General features: G+C 36.7%; 1 protein-coding gene across 3 annotated transcripts; it reads right to left on the reverse strand.

Moving 5' to 3' along the window:
• Positions 1–338: 338 nt before the first annotated feature.
• LOC113726602 (root phototropism protein 3) lies at positions 339–4,497 on the reverse strand. 3 transcript variants are annotated; one of them, XM_027250414.2, is made up of 5 exons: positions 3,812–4,497; positions 3,514–3,583; positions 2,123–3,391; positions 1,090–1,654; positions 339–745 (listed from the first exon to the last, which is right to left on the reverse strand). In XM_027250414.2, the coding sequence occupies exons 1-4, from the start codon at positions 3,922–3,924 to the stop codon at positions 1,109–1,111; spliced, it is 1,998 nt and encodes a 665-aa protein (XP_027106215.1). In that variant the 5' UTR covers positions 3,925–4,497; the 3' UTR covers positions 339–745; positions 1,090–1,108. The 3 variants fall into 3 exon arrangements, with proteins under 3 accessions (XP_027106215.1, XP_027106214.1, XP_027106216.1); XM_027250413.2 differs by lacking the exon at positions 339–745 and having other exon boundaries at positions 866–1,654; positions 3,812–4,495; XM_027250415.2 differs by lacking the exons at positions 339–745; positions 3,514–3,583 and having other exon boundaries at positions 866–1,654; positions 3,812–4,489.
• Between the last annotated feature and the right edge of the window lie 13,285 nt (positions 4,498–17,782).

Consider the following 17,782-nt stretch of genomic DNA (forward strand, 5'->3'; position numbering starts at 1 on the left):
TTTTGTCAATTGTTACTTCTACATTTTAATTAGAGTATTTGCATTTTACCAACTTTACAGTATCTCCACAAGGCGCCCAAAAAAAAAAAAAAAGAAGCGATTTTATTCACTTTTTTGGGTTTTCCATAATAGTCCACGCACATGATTAGTTGATCGCTGTGCTTGCAATGCAGATTCGGCCCGGCTAAAAGCCAGAGAACAGCATCCGAATGGATAGCCGTTGGGGCCCAAAGGAGCTACCCAAAACCCCCAAAGAAAACGAGGGTCGATTTTGTGTCTTCAGCAAATTCTTAGTGCCAAGGCATGTGCTGACTCGTATTAAAAGTCAAAGTAACAAGTATGTGTAAGCGTAAGATCCATTCATATGGATATGTCCATGCTTAATGTAGTGAATGGTAATTGATATTCTGCATGCTGACTTCGGCATTATGGTAGGACTGTCTCCAATATATTAGTTTCTTGGATACTGTATGATACCCTAACAACTTTGTCTGGCTTTGAACTATTCTCATGATATACAATTAGTGTTCCATTGATATTCAGGAAGCTGATGAATTGTTCCTTCTCTGCAATTTTGCGTGCAAGATCTTATGGAAAAACTGGACAACTATGACAACCTACATGGAGAGAGAGAGAGAGAGATAATGCCACTGATAATCCTTTTCCAATCCATCCAGGTCCCAGTGTATGCTTGCCCAATTGCTTATATGCTCCACATCAATGGAATGAAAGATACAAATTGAACCTGAGAATTTTCAAGACCTTTTCAGCCTGAACTTTTTCTTGATACATCCAAAGTTGATTCATTGAAAACATGTAATGTGCTTTTGCGGGAAAAATGATAAAGATGTTCCACTCGTGCAACTAAATCATAATGCAGAACACACTTAAACAAACATGGCAATTGCACCACAACCACTCACCCAAAGACAGAAGGATCAAATGTGAAAGTTCCTAAGATAATTCCTGTGAAGGAGGAGGGAACCTTTGGAGTACTCCTAATAAGAGGAAAAAAAAGAAAGACGACTACAGCTACAGGAATAGAAAAATGAAATATAGGGGGATCAAGTTTATCAGGAAATATCTTACTTCTTCACTTCCTTAGGTCTCAAGAAACGGAATTTCTCCACCTTCTAGGTGCCTTTTTAGGTTGTTCTGGATTCGAAATCTGGGGTCCATCATCATGGTTTTCCAAATTTGACATCTTGGTGAGCTTGCCTAGCTTTTTCCATCCTGAGGTCCATGCGAAAGTTTGCTTTGGCTTAGCCATCTTATCGAACTGTCTCTGTAAGGTTTCAAAGTCGTTTTGGAGTTCCAAGTACTTAGCCTTGACTGTTTCAAGCTCAAACTTGAGAGTGTTGATGTCCTTCTTGGCAGTTGCCCATCCTTCTTGAAATGACTGTGGCGTCCCTTCAAGCAATGTCTTACGGGTTGACACCATTGGGTGGTAGTGGGATTCTCCAGCTTCCTTGAGGGAGCTACTAGCTATTGCATTGCTTATCTTCACCTGTTCAGAGAAGAGAACTTGCACTACTACTCTTAGAGGAAGCCGTTCATTCTGAGCAGCATGCATGCATGCATCAATTGAGAGCTTCTGGCAATCCATTACACGGCAAAGCCTCTTCCTTTCATGCTCTGATAGTGTTGGATGGGCCTATCAACTCTTCAATGCGTTAGATTCTAAGTAAACTTGGATGAGCTTCATTATATGCAATATTTGAAGCAATAAATGTAAACGGCATATTGAGCATTATTATGAAGGCACATAGTGACTCGTTCATAACTTCTAATTTTGTGTTGTAAATTTTTCATCTGAAATTCTTCTCTTTGATCTTCACAATGCATAATAAATATCGACGTTTGTTTTAACTTAGAATTTAAAGATTTTGCAACTATTCTCTGGCCCTGTCTTCCTTCTATACTTATCCATTTAACATAATTCTTAACGGATGCATGCTTTATAAAAAGACCATATCACACAAATATTTTATTTTGAGGAGCTCGTCAGCTCGAGGACCAACCTGTTTTAACACCATATATTGGTGATGAACAGATATCCTCACAGAAAATCAATGAAAAATATAGTTACTTTAGAAAATCGCGAAAATTAAATTTCAATTACCTTCAGGTAGGAATCAACAGCTCTATATAGTCCATCATCACAGGTTCTTGCTGAATCAGGTAGAGCTTCTGCCAAGACCTGAAATTTCGTTAGGGAGAGATTTCTATCTCTGGACACCTCTGTTAGATAACTGTCAACCAGCCTTGCCACTCTCATCTTAGCATTTGGATTTGTACCCCTTTGGGGTGCTTCAGCAAATGATTGTCTGCTAGGACTTGAACTTTCTGTCTGCTCTTGGACAAGGAAATGCTCCAGTAGTCTTTGAACTAGATCAACATCGTATAATGTTTCACTCTTGTTGTATGAAGGAATGAGAAGATCTGCCAATGTAGCCTGTTCAAACTGCATGCCTACCCTCTTTTCCAATTCAGTAACCAGAGCAGCAGCTACTTTCAACAAGTTTGCCATTCTCAACAGTCGAAGAAGGAAGCTACAGGAAACACTGTCCTTCTGGGGAGGTATTAAGCTAATAAGGCTCTCAATAATCATTCTTTGATCCTTAGCCTGAACAGTTGGTATATCTTCTTTTGTCCCTGCTACAATCATATGGAGCCCCCCTTTCCAACTTCTGTTTATGTCATTAGCGTGGCTGTAATTGCTTCCCTCATCAGCTGCTGCTGATCCCTCCGTTATTAGTCCTGGAAGCCATTTAGCTGCGTAATGCATTATTGCAGCTCCAATTAGTTCATGTCTCATCCCCTTTACCTTAATAGCAGTAATAACACGTACAAAGTGATCAATCCTGAGAATCGAAACATCTTCAAACCACCAATCAGGTGGCACTTGTTGGTTTCTGCTTGGACTGGAATCCTTCATTTCATTCCAACTAGGGCTAGATACTTTTGGGGGCCTCCCTGTATATTGCCATCTTATTCCTTTTGGATTAGCACAAGCTTTCCAGGCAATGGACTCGCTGCATCTTCTGACAATTTGAAGGTTCTCTGCCCATGGCGACAGCTTCTCACTATTTTTAAGTACTAGTATAGAATCTCTCCATGATGACAAAACCACGTAGCTGAGAAAAGCTTCTGTCTTGAATATTAGATTGCCTTCTTCTAAGTCCTCTGTCATTTCCAGGTACTCTGCTGCACATCTAAGGCCAGAGATATTGTTTGCTGTCAGATCAACAGCAATCCCATAGCAAAATTTTGCTGCAAGCTCAAAAGCCTCAGGTCCACCTGGGAGGTCATCTAAAACTATCTTGTTCAGGTCTTCCCGTGATTCATATATGATTCTGTTCAACTTGCCACTTCTAGAAAGCAGAGGATACTTGAGAGACGAGAGAAAGAATTAGTATATCATCTAACCCCAACCCTTTTACAACCGTTATTAGTAATTCTATGTACACAAGTTGAGAAATGAGAAAAATGTTAGAATAGGATGGCAGCTACCTTATGTAAATGGAAATTAACATCTCCAATTTGAACTAAAAAGTCACTTGGGATATCAGTTGCAACATACCTATTTACAGGACAAGCACACCAAACATTATAAGTAACTTGCTTTAACATTAATGATGATATTGCAAGAAAGAGATACGAGGTTCACCACAGAAAGTTTACGCTTTCAATTTATGCATCTTCTCCTAAACATACTCACTCACTCGAGGCTTTCACAGGATGATTAACTTGAAGATGAAAATGCAAAAATAAAGATCCAAGCAATGCTGAACAAATGAGAGAAACATACCAAGACTGGCCTCTTTGCTCAAAACCATCGGTTTTAAGTCCATGCTTGCTTATGCTGAGAACTCCATTGCTGTAATCTCGCCCTCCTCCGGTCTCGCTTTCCGCGTCCCACATGGTGAGTTGAGGAAGCTCAGAAAACTTCAGATTGAATTTTAGAGTTAAGTGCTTTGCTTCAGATGAGGAGCAGAGAAAGTGAGATGAACAACAAAACAGAACAAGTAGCTAGAGAAGCTGCACCAATGAGCCAAAAAAGGTATCCCACATGGGGATGCTTGGAACTATCTCCAATTGTCGGCTTCTTCACTGATTTCCAAATGACTCCTACAGGCTGGGTTGCGATGGGCTGACAACTAATATGTGTTTTTGGAGCACTTGATTTCTTGATTTGATCTCTAATATATGGATATACTTTCTCCAAGTAGCCAGAGTGGGAGACTTTGAGTTTGTGTGCAGCCTCTCACTACTGATTTTTTAACATTTTTTGAGCCACTGTTTCAAGAGTTCTTTAATCGCCCCTTTTACAAACATTCAGGACTGTGCAGGGATTTTCTTTCAGCACCGAACTATTCTTCTGATTAGCAAGTACGATAGGTTGGCAGGGAATTTTGCATCTTGATGAAATTTGGAATTTGGAATTTGGATGTAATGCAACTAAATGGACCGGACCACCTTCGACTTCAGGGTATACCTATCTACGTACCCAAAAAATATCTCAAAGAAATAACAAGTCTTTAAGCAAACTCTTTAATTCTCGAGCCAGCCTTCCTTATTTTTACGTTCGAAAGCTCCATTTATTCTTTTTGTTTCTTCGGGAAGTGTGGGGGATTATATAATTTTGATGAGCAATAGGCCGTACTATTCGCGCTGATAATACGTTAGCAAGCTTTCATTTTCATGCCAATTATTACAATCTGAAGATTAGCAAGGCGCATCTATCTATCTATGGTCAGATTGATGAAGTTTTGATCATTTTGATGTCTGGATTTTTTTGACTAATGGAGAGTTATTAGTTTTAAGTTGCACCCACGCAGGAGAAATACAGAGTGCCCAAACAGGATGACGAAATATATAGCAGCGGTTATTGTCTTTCACCTTTGGAAGATTCAGCAGTGACAGCGGGGTGGATAAGGCTAAAAAGGAGTACTTGCAGAGCAAAAGAATTTGGCAGAATGCAACAAGGTGGAAAGGGGCTAGCTGCTCTCTTGCAGTTTTAGTAGTTTTTGAGTACCACGGATAAAGCAGAGGGCTTCCACAACCAATCACCAGTTTTAATGATAAGGCACAGAGTGGATAGCAATGCACGACAAATGCGAAGAAGAATTCAATAAATGTAAATATTAAAGCAACAACATGCAAAACACAACAATTTTTTGACACTCCTATAAAATTATATGCCCCCTCCCCCCCCCCCCCCCCCAGATCAATCTGACACCGCGGCGAAAGCAATTTAAAAACCTGTAAAATACAAGATTCGAATCAGAATTTAAAAAAAAAATTAGAATTTCAAATCCAAGATTCGAATTAGAATTTCAACAAGATTCAATTAGAATCTAACCACTTGAGAACATTCAAGAACAATTATATATAGACCCAATACAATTGTGTTAAAATTTCAATAATATTGTCAAAACCTGTAAAATAAAACCCTAGAGAACCTTGTGAGTGGATTTTTGCAGTTTCAAAAGTTGATTTCCTTCTATGTCCTCACGTGTTCCTACACTTTTCACACGACCCCCCTTAGACTCCCTTGTCTCGAAGGGATATCTCATAGCAAATCCCTCCATCTCAAAAGAACTCAACCCCAAGTTCATAATGAAGAACGCAATATTCAAAAGTGAAAATACGCCAGCAACTTTTTCATATAATTTTTAGAGTCGATACTTGTGATGGAACCTTTGTATCCAATTATGAATAGAATTAGATAGGTGCCCTGTTTGGAATTTAAGTTTTTTGACAATTTTATCTACTACAAATTTTTTAAAAATTTTAGCTACAGTAACCTCAAAAATTTTTTTAAAATTCTTAAACTATACATTTCAAAATATTTAAAAATTTACACTCTTCAAAAAAATTTTACAGTATACTACAGTAAAATTTTAGATAAACTTTTAAAAAACTCACCCTCCAAACGGGCCTGCGTCCTTTAAAATTCCAAAATTCAACAACTTCAGCAATTTGCATTTTGAAAACAAGTCTCATTTTCTCTTCACAAAAAGATTATGAACTATATACACAGATCCCTAGGGTTAGGGTTAATCGTGGCAAAATTCGTCTAGTCTCATCATCCGAAAATGACGACTTGATGTGAACCACATTGAATAAGAACGCGATCATGAGCCACTCTCCTGACACATCTATTCCATTCTTTGTGATCCAAATTATGGTGAAACATTACACAAGAAATGTACTACGATATCAACTGATGCGACGGCAGAAGCAATTTAAGAGAACCAGTTTCATGAACTAATTCCATAATAATAAAGAATCAAGGGTGATTTATGATGAACCCTAAAGAAAATCAAAATTCAAACGCTCAAGAACAACTATATATAGACCCAATACAATTGTGTTAAAAATTTAATCATATTATTGTCAAAAACTGTTAAATAAAACCCCTATTCACAGGATACAAGTATTCCAAACGAAAAAGGAGAGAAAATACAATAATGAAGTTAGGAAAAACGATGATGAAACTTCACACTGCCACCAATCCAGGATCTGCTCGCCGATCCGTTTCGACAATTTCAGAAGTTGATTCACGGCCAGGTCTAGATCCACGAACGGATTGGGGGGGCTAGGGAATGGATCTTGTACGCGACTCTTTTTTTAAAAAAAAAAAAAAAATGCAACTTCAAAGGTTTTCTTTCTCTTTCCTTGCGTGTCAATTCCCACATCTGAGAAGGAGGTTCCACCAAAGAATCTCATCTATCCAATTTCAAATTAAACACATCCCCGCTGTTAACTACACCATACGATCCAAAACTGCAATTATATAAGCCTCTGCAATCTGTTTTAACACAAATGGTACAGTTCATTAGCTTTTAGTATCTATCAAAAATTAGGGGAGAAGAACAGGAATGAATGTAAGCAGCAATTCTACGATTATCCAAAAAAAAAAAATGTAAATGCCTCGATCTTGTGGTGTACATTATCTTTTAACATCATATCATATGTAGAGTCCACCAAAAATTGTTCCATGCTTGTATTGTATTCAAATTAGTTTGCATAGTTGAACAAAAGATTTTTTATAATATTAAACAAAAGATTTATATTATGTTCAATTCACAGAACCATTCCCAGACATTTGATTTGAACTGTCCCGTTCCCAAAAGTTAAAAAGTTTTTAACAGGAAGTCAAGTGAAGCATCTTTGACAGCACTACTTGGCAATTTTGTGCCACAAGAATTCCTCCGCTAAGGTAATTGGAGAAGGATATTAGTTGGTCCATAATATCCAGATCAGACATTAATGGGTGCTTCAATCATTTCAAACATTTGTCCTGGGGTGCAGTGCATTTCCAATACGCCTTGAGCTGATTTGATGGTATTACAGCATCTGGAATTATGGTTGTACCATCGAGGGAGCTGGTGAATGGGTCCCTGAGTTGCACAAGTTGTCTTGCAGTGACGGACGCTGTGGAAAAGATTGAACTTATGCAAGTCCCCGCCAATGGGGTCTTCAACACATTTATCGGCCGCTGTCAGAATTGATGAGCCCTATCCAGCACCATCCCTTTGCATTAATGACCATCACCCCACTCAATACTCTAATCAAAAGCCGCCTAATATCTCTGTCATGTCATTAACCTGCATTCTTCTCGTCAAGGAATTGTCCCCATTCCATACATTAGGGGATTTTTGTTGTCTGTTCATGGAATGGGATCAGAAAAAGGAGACTTTATATAGGATAATCCTCTCTTGACTTCTCGTTTTAACTGATTTTGACCTGATGGGCGCTTCTCTATGCCATAAAAGTGGTGACCGTGGCACAAATTATATAAATTTCTGTTCATGACTTGATTCTTTAAGCTACCGTTTGTGTGTGAGCAGAAGTATGGAAAAGTGTAGGAATATTGTTTGGATAAGGTATTATTTGAAATATTATTTGGAATAATTATTATAATACTTTTTGTGATGTGATGTATGTGAGATAAAAAAGTAGTTGGGAATATAAAAAGGTGGATTGGAAAATGTGTTTACGATGCAAGCGAAATATTATTTAGAATAAGTTCACTATCCAAACAAACATAAGCGAAATATTATTAGCTAATTTTTTTCTCATTGCGTGTGTGTGTGTGTGTGTGTTTACCGCAAAATTTTCCTGCCATTTCTTCCACTGTTCTACCTTCTCTGTTTGTGCTTTCTTATGTTTTGTATCAAGCAAAATCATCAACACATTTTTTTAATTATTTTTTTTATTTTACATATATCACTTTAAAAAGTGTTATAATATTTTTTTGAAAAAATTATTTCGAATAATCATTCATTATCCAAACATGTTCATTATATTTTTAGAAACTATTACTAACTAATCACGTCCTCTCAAAGTATTTTTCGTCAAATAAACATACAAAAAAATTGATTTTCACTTTTCTTTACTTCACTTTCCTACATAGCTTTTCCTCCAATCAAAACTTTTCTAATAGATTTGTAACTTTCACATATATATATATTTGTTTTGTAAATAAAGATGCATTAAAATAAAGTCAAGTCAACAGAGTGCAAATCAAAGTACAGTTATCCGTGGGGTGGTAACCCCCTTTAAGTCTTGCAAAAGTAAGGGAAGTACAAAATTAGGACATAATTCAAAAAAAGTGAAGTCTTAAGTGTTGCTTCTTCCCCAGTTGACAAGAATGTCTGCACATTTGTTTGCTTCTCTATAATTATGGTGAAAACATACTTTCCGGAATGTAGTCAATAGCTCCCTGCAATCAAGAATAATAGGCGAAAGTTCATGAGAAATAAGATTATTTGACTTGCACAAGGAGATGATAATGGCAGAGTCCATCTCCACTTCGAGAGAGTGGATGTTGAGGTTTTTTGCAAGCTGTAAGCCTTCTCTAAGAGCCCAGCATTCAGCAGAAGGAACTGAATAGAAGCCTAAATTTCTTGCAAAACCTGCAATCCATAACCCATTTGAGTCAGGAATTATGCCGCTAGCTCGTGCCTGGTTTGTTGGTCCAGAGACTGAACCATCAGTGTCATGGAGGTCTAGGAAGAATCTCTTCGAGATTGAATGTACATAATTGACCGAGTTGAATATTTTCATGCACAAGAATACTAGATTATCTAATAAAAAAAGATTGAAAAATCAACACAAACCTCCCTTATTTCTTTTCTATTGCAATTTCTGGATTATTATATGATGATTTTTTAACTGTCCATATATAAAAAAGAAATTTAAACTAGAAACGACATCTGTTATGTCAATGACACCAAAGGGATATTAAATGAATGGAATTGGGTATGGATGGAATAAAATGAAATGAAATATAACCACTTTGAGTTTTTCTCTGAAATGAGGCATGGAAAGAGCCATTACGAAGAAGTTTTGGGGGTTACAAAGAAAGTTTCTAACTCATATTGGTCATGGGTTGAGAACAGGAATTGAACTCTATGAAATCTAATCTCCCATTATTCCTTAGTAGTTCAGTGGTAGAGCGATCAGCTGTTAACTGATTAGTCGTAGGTTCGAATCTTATTTGGAAAGATTTGAAAGAATTCAAAATAATGGGGCTCATTGACATTCTCAACTTGCCCCATTTTAAGGTGTACAAAAATAGTGGGCTAGTGAATATTAGATCATTTATGTCCGCAAATGATGATGAATATTCAAAAATTTGTGTTGCAGTTAAATGCATGTATGACTTCAGTGGATGATCTATAAAATTTCCGTGCAAGTGATTTATGATTTTGAGGGCACATTTTGAATTTCTAATATGTGATGATGATTAGAGTCGAAATCACCTAAATTTTTTTAACCAAAGGAGGGAGAATTTTAAATGTATTGACATTCACCAATCACCATCTTAGTAAACTTTGTATGGTGATGAATTTCCTCCTTTGATGTTTCTGGGATGAAAAAAGGAATTATTGCTTAATAAGTGGACAAAGAGCGAGCTATCATGGGCAGGGATCGAAGCAACATAAATTAATTAAGATTAAGAAATGGATGAAGATTTGTCTCTGATGTGAAACTACTATATCTTCAGCAAATATCCAAGAAGGAAAATGAAGGAGGAGGGAAAAAAAAAAGGAAGTAGTTTCCCAAACACAAGGCAGTTTCAGGAAAAGGAGAAAAGAAAAAGGTTAATTAGATTGGGAAAGGATTGTGAGATCGTAAAATTGTGGCTTGAATGCCAAAACCGAAGTAAATGAAAGAGAGATCTACAAAGCAACTACTAATTGTGATTTGACATCCATCAGTAAACAGTTACCAAACATTCAAAGAAAAGATTTTTGTGGCTCAGAGATGAGAATGGCAAAGGTTATACAAAACTTTTCAAATGATTTGTTTACTTTTACTATTCTTCTAGTAATTGGGAAGAACAACTTGTGGAGTGTTTTTGGGTAAACCCTTTTCGTTACTTTTGTTTCAATTCTTGTCGAGTGGTTTTACAAAACTCAACTGTGCAGTTCATATCATATTCGAGTGTATAGTAGGTAGTATTTCTTTGCCTTTTTAGTTTTTTCCACCATGCCCACTGAGGACTACGTACAGATCAATCAAAGCTGGCAGGTTTCGGTGACGGGGGCGGAGGGACCGTCTCCAAGCTCAGCATCTGTTAATTTTCAGCCATGAATGAATAACCCAAGCCTTACACAATGATTGATTGTGAATAATACCAAAAAAAGCTGAAACCACACCAAGTAGCTGCCTACCTGAATCACATCACATCCCTAGACCTCCATGTTACGTGTGGAATAAGGACTTGGTGAGTGCTAGTTCATTTCGTCATTGATTTCGATTTTTCGGTAGGGAGAAGCTCTGGCTGCAAGCTCCGCCGACGTTTGGCTTGAGCACCAAGAGTTGCTTGCATTATTAATCAATAGGCCTTGTTCCGAGACCAACTCTAATCATTGTACAAAGCCTGAAACTAGTAGTATTTTTACTTTGGGTTTCAATGGTACTCTAAACGTTACAAATATATATATGTAAAACTGTCTCAATCGCTACTTCATAGACGGTATAATCTAGGATTCTAAAAATTCGTAAGAGTATGGGAGGATGAAAATATCTATCTAAAATATAAGAATAAGAAAAATGATAGGGAGGGACTCAAGAGCAACTTTTTAACATTCAACGTTTTGGAGTTGATTGATAAAGATTTACAAATAATGAGTGTATAGCTCACGAGAAGAAACCACCACACATCAATCAATGCAGGCAAGAGAGAAATAATGCACGTATGGAGTAGTGGCTGAGGTTATAGAACACAACGCAGGTCCGCTCACTCTGGATCTTTCCCACGTGCTAATCTACCATGCCTGCTGGGGTTTTGCCTGACATGACATCCACAGCTCGACATTTATGAAACCCATAAATTATTCGTAAGCTTGAGAAAGGAAAAAAAGAAATTAAAAGGACACTGAAAAGAGAGTGTCATGGCCTTAAATAGAAAACAGGGAAAAAGAAAAAGAGAGGAATTAAGTGATATCATCATCCCAATTGGATGCCAAATGATAACGATGAAAGCACTGTACAGTGTGAGGATATTGAGCCCAGATTGGATGTTGTTGTTGGCAGAAACAAGTTCATCTGTCACCAACACCGGCCACATTAGAACATATCTCTGAAATTATAGAAATACAGAGATCGTCCATCAATGCCGTTGCAGCAAAAGACCTTTTGTCCGGTTGGGCTCGATCAGCATTTACACTTCAATTTAGGACAGTAATCTAATCACCATGAATTAGGACATATCTTCGAAATACTCCACAATAAGTAACCAGTATGAATTAGAATATGTAGACAACTACAAAAGATCTTTTGTCTCAATACGGTCTCAGCAGAAGATCTTTTGTCTAATTAGCCCAATTAGCATATAGATAACTACAAATCAAGACATACTTTTGAAATCATAAATTTACAGGAGTTCTTATAAATTATCCATCATTATGGTCGCAGCAGCAGAAGACCTTTTGTCTAGTTGGCCCAATTAGCATATAGCTTTTCTTCACAACACTACCTATAAAGGTCTACATATATGTTTGCCATTACACGGATCAATGTACAGATGTCTGGTTGGTTTCTCAATTCTGCATGCCCTACTTCTCAGTTTGGACGAGTCAAAAAACGTAAAAACAGACAGAATCACGAAGCATGGGCATTCTTTTTTCTCTTTTTCCACTTTAATTACATGCTGGGGCATTATTTTTTTTTTCTTGTCTTTTCTCTTTTGTTTGTTTCGCAGAGGGTGTACTGATGCAGGCCCTGTAGGGCAACAGAGAACTCCAGTTTCTGTCAGTGCTTGGGCTCGAGACAGATTTTCTGCAGGAGGATGGGCACCTCAGAGCGCCAAGTTAATAGCAACAAGTTCCACATGCTTACGCTTGAAATAAGCTTTAGACAACCTTGAGCTAGTAGCTGGGCCTCATCTTGTTCTAGATATAGATCATGTCGTTAGGCCCTCTCATGATGCAACCACACACAAAAAAAAAAAAGGTTCATAATAGAAAGAACTCAAACAAAAATGGGCTTACACGATGTCGCTTTTGTATATTTCGTTCTCCATCAGACAGAACAAGAAGAAGATTGAAAAAAAAAAAAAAAGAAAAAAATTGTCTGCCTAGCCATTTTGAATCGGAACTGTCACCACTACCAATTTGTCCACCTAGCCATGTTCGATCGCAAATCCGTTTCCTTCTTGCTTCAAATGAGAACGATGAGGTGAAGAATAAGGGCTAGATTTAGGTCTTTGAGGTTTTTGTTCGATTTCTAATTTTTGTGCGAACAAAAAGACTCTTCAAATTTGAGAATTGCGTCTCACGCGATGGCCTTGCAGGTTGCAAAACCAGAGCTAAATTGACAAAAAGGGTCAACAATTGACCGTTTGTAAATTCAAGGGCTAAAAGTGTTCATTTAATAGTTGAGGGGCTAAAAGTTGCCCTTATAAAAATTCAAGGGCAATCCGAATTTTTTTGCCCCAAACAAATATTGAGTCTCCATAGGATAACGAAGGACGTCTAATTAATAGTAATTTCAACAGTCGAACCTGTAATCCTGTAATATGACTAAGAAGTAACGATAAGGAACAGTATTATAAATTATAATCAAAAATTTTTGAGAGATCAACTATAATATTGTTGGTTATTTGAAGCATAAACAAAGAAATCAAGACTATATTGAGGACTGAAAAAGGAGTTTAATTTCTTCATTCATCAACACCCTATTTATAGTGCTTACAAAGAAACAAATTAAAATAATTTCAACTAACAATTCTCTAGAAAATCTCAACAAAAACTACTTGATAACATGATCTTCTACCTAGCAAATCTTAGCTAAAATATTTGATCCTAATAATAAGACTTATTCTTCTACTAATTGAATGATTCTGATGTCAAACTTAATCTAATAAAATCTATAGGAAAAGTTGGCATATCTCAACACTCCTCCTTGGCACTTTTACTGCAGATCCCCAACTGTCTTCTTAGGCATTCAAACCTTGTTTTGGACAAGGCCTTCGTAAAAATATATGCAATCTGATAATCAGTCTTGCAATGAACTAGAACAATTTCTTCATTCTTTTGAACTTATCGAAGAAAATAATATTTAATTTTGAAGTGCTTAGTCTTCCCATGAAACATTGGATTGTTGAAAATAGCAATAGCAGCTTCATTATCAACAAAAATTTGAGTAGTTTCTTGTTGAACTTGATTTAGATCAGTTAACAATTTCCTAAGCCATAAGGCTTGATTAACAGCAGCCGTAGCATCAACATATTCTGCCTAAGCGGTAGATTGGGCTACCACATCTTGCTTCTTAGAATTCCATGAAAAACATTCAGAACCCAGGTTGAACAAGTATTCAGAAGTGCTCCTCATATCACCATATGAAATAGCCCAGTCACTATCTGAATAGTCATGTAACTCCAATTTTTCTGATTTTTTGAAACAAACTCCAAAGTCAGCAGTGCCTTTGACATACCTGAGCACTCTTTTTGCAGCTTTGAAATGCAACTCACTTGCACAATGCATAAATGTAGACAGTAAACTCACAGCATACATAATATCAGGCCTTGTTGCTGTAAGATATATCAAACAACCTACAAGACTTCTGTATAGGCCTTTATCAACTTTGGCAGCTCCATCATTTTTACTAAACTTCTCGTTCTCCATTAATGGAATGCTAATTGATTTGCAACTTTCCATATTAAACTTTTTCAACACATCTCTTGCATATTTGTGCTGACTTATGAAGATTTCTTGTTGAGATTGAATAACCTCTATGCCAAGAAAATAGGACATCTCTCCCAAGTCTGTCATTTCAAAGACTTGCTTCATTTGCTCCTTAAACTGATTTATCAAGATTGGCTTACTTCCTGTGACAAGCAAATCATCAACGTATAGTGAAATAACAATTATATCATCATTGACAATTTTTACATAAAGAGTTGATTCACTCAAACTCTTCTTAAATCCAATCTTCAGAAGATGATCATCAATCCTGCTGTACCAGGCTCTTGGTGCCTGTTTTAGGCCATATAGCGCCTTGTGAAGTAGGTACACCTTGTCTTCTTGACCTTTCACTGCAAATCCTTGAGGTTGCTCCACAAAGATCTCCTCCTCCAAGTAGCCATTTAAAAATGTTGACTTGACGTCAAGTTGATAAACTCTCCAGTCTTTTTGAGATGCAAGTGCTAGGATCAACTTGATGGTGTCAAATCTTGCTACTGGTGCAAATGTATCCGAGAAATTCACTCCAAATTGTTGAGCATATCCCTTGACTACCAACTTTGCCTTGTGCTTGTTGATAGAACCATCAGCATTTAATTTGGTTCTAAAAATCCACTTTACACTAATGGGTTTCTTGTGAATTGGTCTGTCCACAAGCGCCCAAGTCTGGTTCTTTTCAATCATTCTCAAGTCCTCCTTCATTGTCTCGATCCACTTCAAGCCTTTGGCAGTTTCTTCATAATCTGCAGGTTCAAGAACTGCAACATTACATTTGTTATAAATGTCAGAGAGTAATTTGGTACCTCTAACTGTAATATGATCTATTAATTCATCAATATTCTCCTCCTGCAATTCTTTAGATTCTGATCCCTTGAAATATTCAACTTTGGAATTGATCCAGTCCCATGTTGCGTATTCATCAAAATGGATGTCTCTACTGACTATCACTTTTGCAGTCAAAGGTTGATAAACTTTGTAACCTTTGCTACTGCTGCAATAGCCAATTAGAGTCCCAACTTCTGCCTTTTCGTCAAGCTTGCCTCTCTTTACATCAGGAATATGTGTGTAGCAAATGGAGCCGAACACCTTCAATTTTGTAATGAAGGTTTATATCCAAACCAAGTTTCAAACGAGGTTCTACCATTCAATAATTTTGTAAACAACATGTTTAAAAGATACACTGCAGTATTGATAGCTTCTACCCAAAACTTCTTTGACAATTTTTTTTCAAACAACAAACACCTGGCCATCTCCATGATTGTCCTGTTCTTTCTTTCACTTACTCCATTTTGTTGTGGAGTGTAAGTGACAGTTAATTGATGTTCAATTCTTGCATTTTCACAAAACTTGTTGAACTGATTAGAAGTATATTCTGTTCCATTATCTGACCGAATCACTTTAATCATTTTGCCACTTTGATTTTCAATCCAATTTTTAAACGTCAAAAAAATAGCAGCAACCTCTGATTTTTGTTTCATGAAATAGACCCAACAATATCTACTGAAGTAATCAATGAAAACTATGAAATACCTGCTGCCATTTAATAAAGAAGTTCTCATTGGACCACATACATCTGTGTGAACAAGTTGAAACCTTTCTGAAACTCTCCAAGATTGGTTGTGAGGAAATGACAATCTGCTTTGTTTTTCCAACTGACAAACTTCACAAACTCCACTTTTATCTTCTATAAAAGGCAAGTCCTGCACAAGACTATTCTTATGCATGTAGTTAAATGCAAAATAGTGATAGTGGCCCAATCGTTTATGCCATAATTCAGATTGATCCATTAAACTTGGATATGCACTTGAACCTGCTTTCAACCAATTTAGAGAAAAACTTTTTCCATTCATTTTTACTGAAAAAAGTTTACTTCCATTTTGATCATAAATGACGCAGCTCCTATTTTTGAAGACAACAGAATAATTTTTCTCAAGTAATTGTCCAACACTCAACAGGTTTTGATTAATTTCAGGTCCATATAAAACATCATAAATTATTTTAGTACCTGAACCATAATTAATAATCACATTACCTTTGCCTTTCACCCCAATACAATCTCCATTTCCAATTTTAACTTTGGAAATATATGATTTATCCAATTCTTTGAATATGGACTCATCATATGCCACGTGATGAGTACAGCCACTATCAATTAGCCAAGCTTTACTGGAGATCTTGCTTGTAAAGCAAGTGGCCACAAATAATTACTCCTCGTCTTGTTGGTCAGCTACTTGAGTATGTTGGTCTCTTCTGTTATTTTTGCATACCTTTTCGACGTGTCCCTTTTGATTGCACGACCTACATTGGACGTCAGGTCTCCACCAGCAATATTGTTGTAGATGTGAAGTCTTTTTGCAATGTGGACATTGAGAAAATTTTCCTCTTCTTCTTTCATCTCTGCTAGACTCACCTTCTTTCTTGCTCTTCTTGTTTCATTGCTGTTTCTTTTCTTTGCCACCTTGTTGATTTTGAATTTTGTCTTTCACCTGAAAAGCACCTTCTACTGCTTCCTTCTTTCAGATAGCTCTTCTCTGCTCTTGTGCTTGTAATGCATTGATTAGTTCTGGCAAAGTGATTTGAGACAAATCCCTTGAATCTTCAAGGGAGGAAATCTTGGCCTCAAACCTTTCAGGTAAGTTCACCAAGACTTTCTCTATAACTCTGTTATCTGGTAATTGTTCTTCAATCAATCTGATTTTGTTCACAACATCTAAGAGTTTGTCAGAGTACTCTTTGATGTTTTTTGTGTCTTTCATCCTAAGGAGCTCAAACTCTCTCCTAAGGTTCAAAACCTGCATTTGTCTTGTTCTGTCATTGTCTTGAAAAGCCACTTTGAGAGTATCCCAAACTTCCTTTGCAGTTTCACAAGTCATAATATTTGTGAATATTGCATCAGAAACTGCTGAATGAATACACGTCATGGCTTTTGATCTCCTTTTGATTGCATCTCTATGGGCTCTCATTTCTGCAATAGTTGGATCTTCCGATAATTTAGGAACATGATCTGTCTCCACCACATCCCAAAGATTATTAGCATCCAAATAGGACTTCATTTTGACAGCCCAGATTTAGTAGTTTTCACCAGTAAAATTTGGAGGATTGGACAAGAAGTTATTTCCTGACATTTTGATGTTGAAGGGTTAAGTGTATAATTTTATAGTGAAAAGGATTTGTCACCAAGTTCACTCACTCTCAAAAAAACATGCCCTTAAGATTTAGGCTCTTGATACCACTTTGTTGGTTATTTGAAGCATAAACAAAGATATCAAGACTATATTGAGGGTTGAAAAAGGAGCTTAATTTCTTCATTCATCAACACCCTATTTATAGTGCTTACAAAGAAACAAATTAAAATAATTTTAGCTAACAATTCTCTAGAAAATCTCAACAAAAACTACTTGATAACATGATCTTCTACCTAGCAAATCTTAACTAAAATATTTGATCCTAACAATAAGACTTATTCTTCTACCAATTGAATGATTCTGATATCAAACTTAATCTAATAAAATCTGTAGGAAAAGTTGGCATATCTCAACAAATATATAATCCCACATCGTTTCTTCGGGATTGGGGGT

This window comes from Coffea arabica, chromosome 2c (assembly GCF_036785885.1).
Source record: "Coffea arabica cultivar ET-39 chromosome 2c, Coffea Arabica ET-39 HiFi, whole genome shotgun sequence".
Lineage (NCBI taxonomy): Eukaryota > Viridiplantae > Streptophyta > Magnoliopsida > Gentianales > Rubiaceae > Coffea > Coffea arabica.

Coding starts and splice junctions, on each gene's coding strand:
- LOC113726602 (XM_027250414.2), bottom strand. CDS start 3,924: ATGTGGGACGCGGAAAGCGAGACCGGAGGAGGGCGAGATTACAGCAAT. Junction 3,392..3,513: donor TTAATTTCCATTTACATAAG/GTAGCTGCCATC, acceptor TCGTCTCTCAAG/TATCCTCTGCTTTCTAGAAG. Junction 1,655..2,122: donor CTGTTGATTCCTACCTGAAG/GTAATTGAAATT, acceptor AAGAGTTGATAG/GCCCATCCAACACTATCAGA.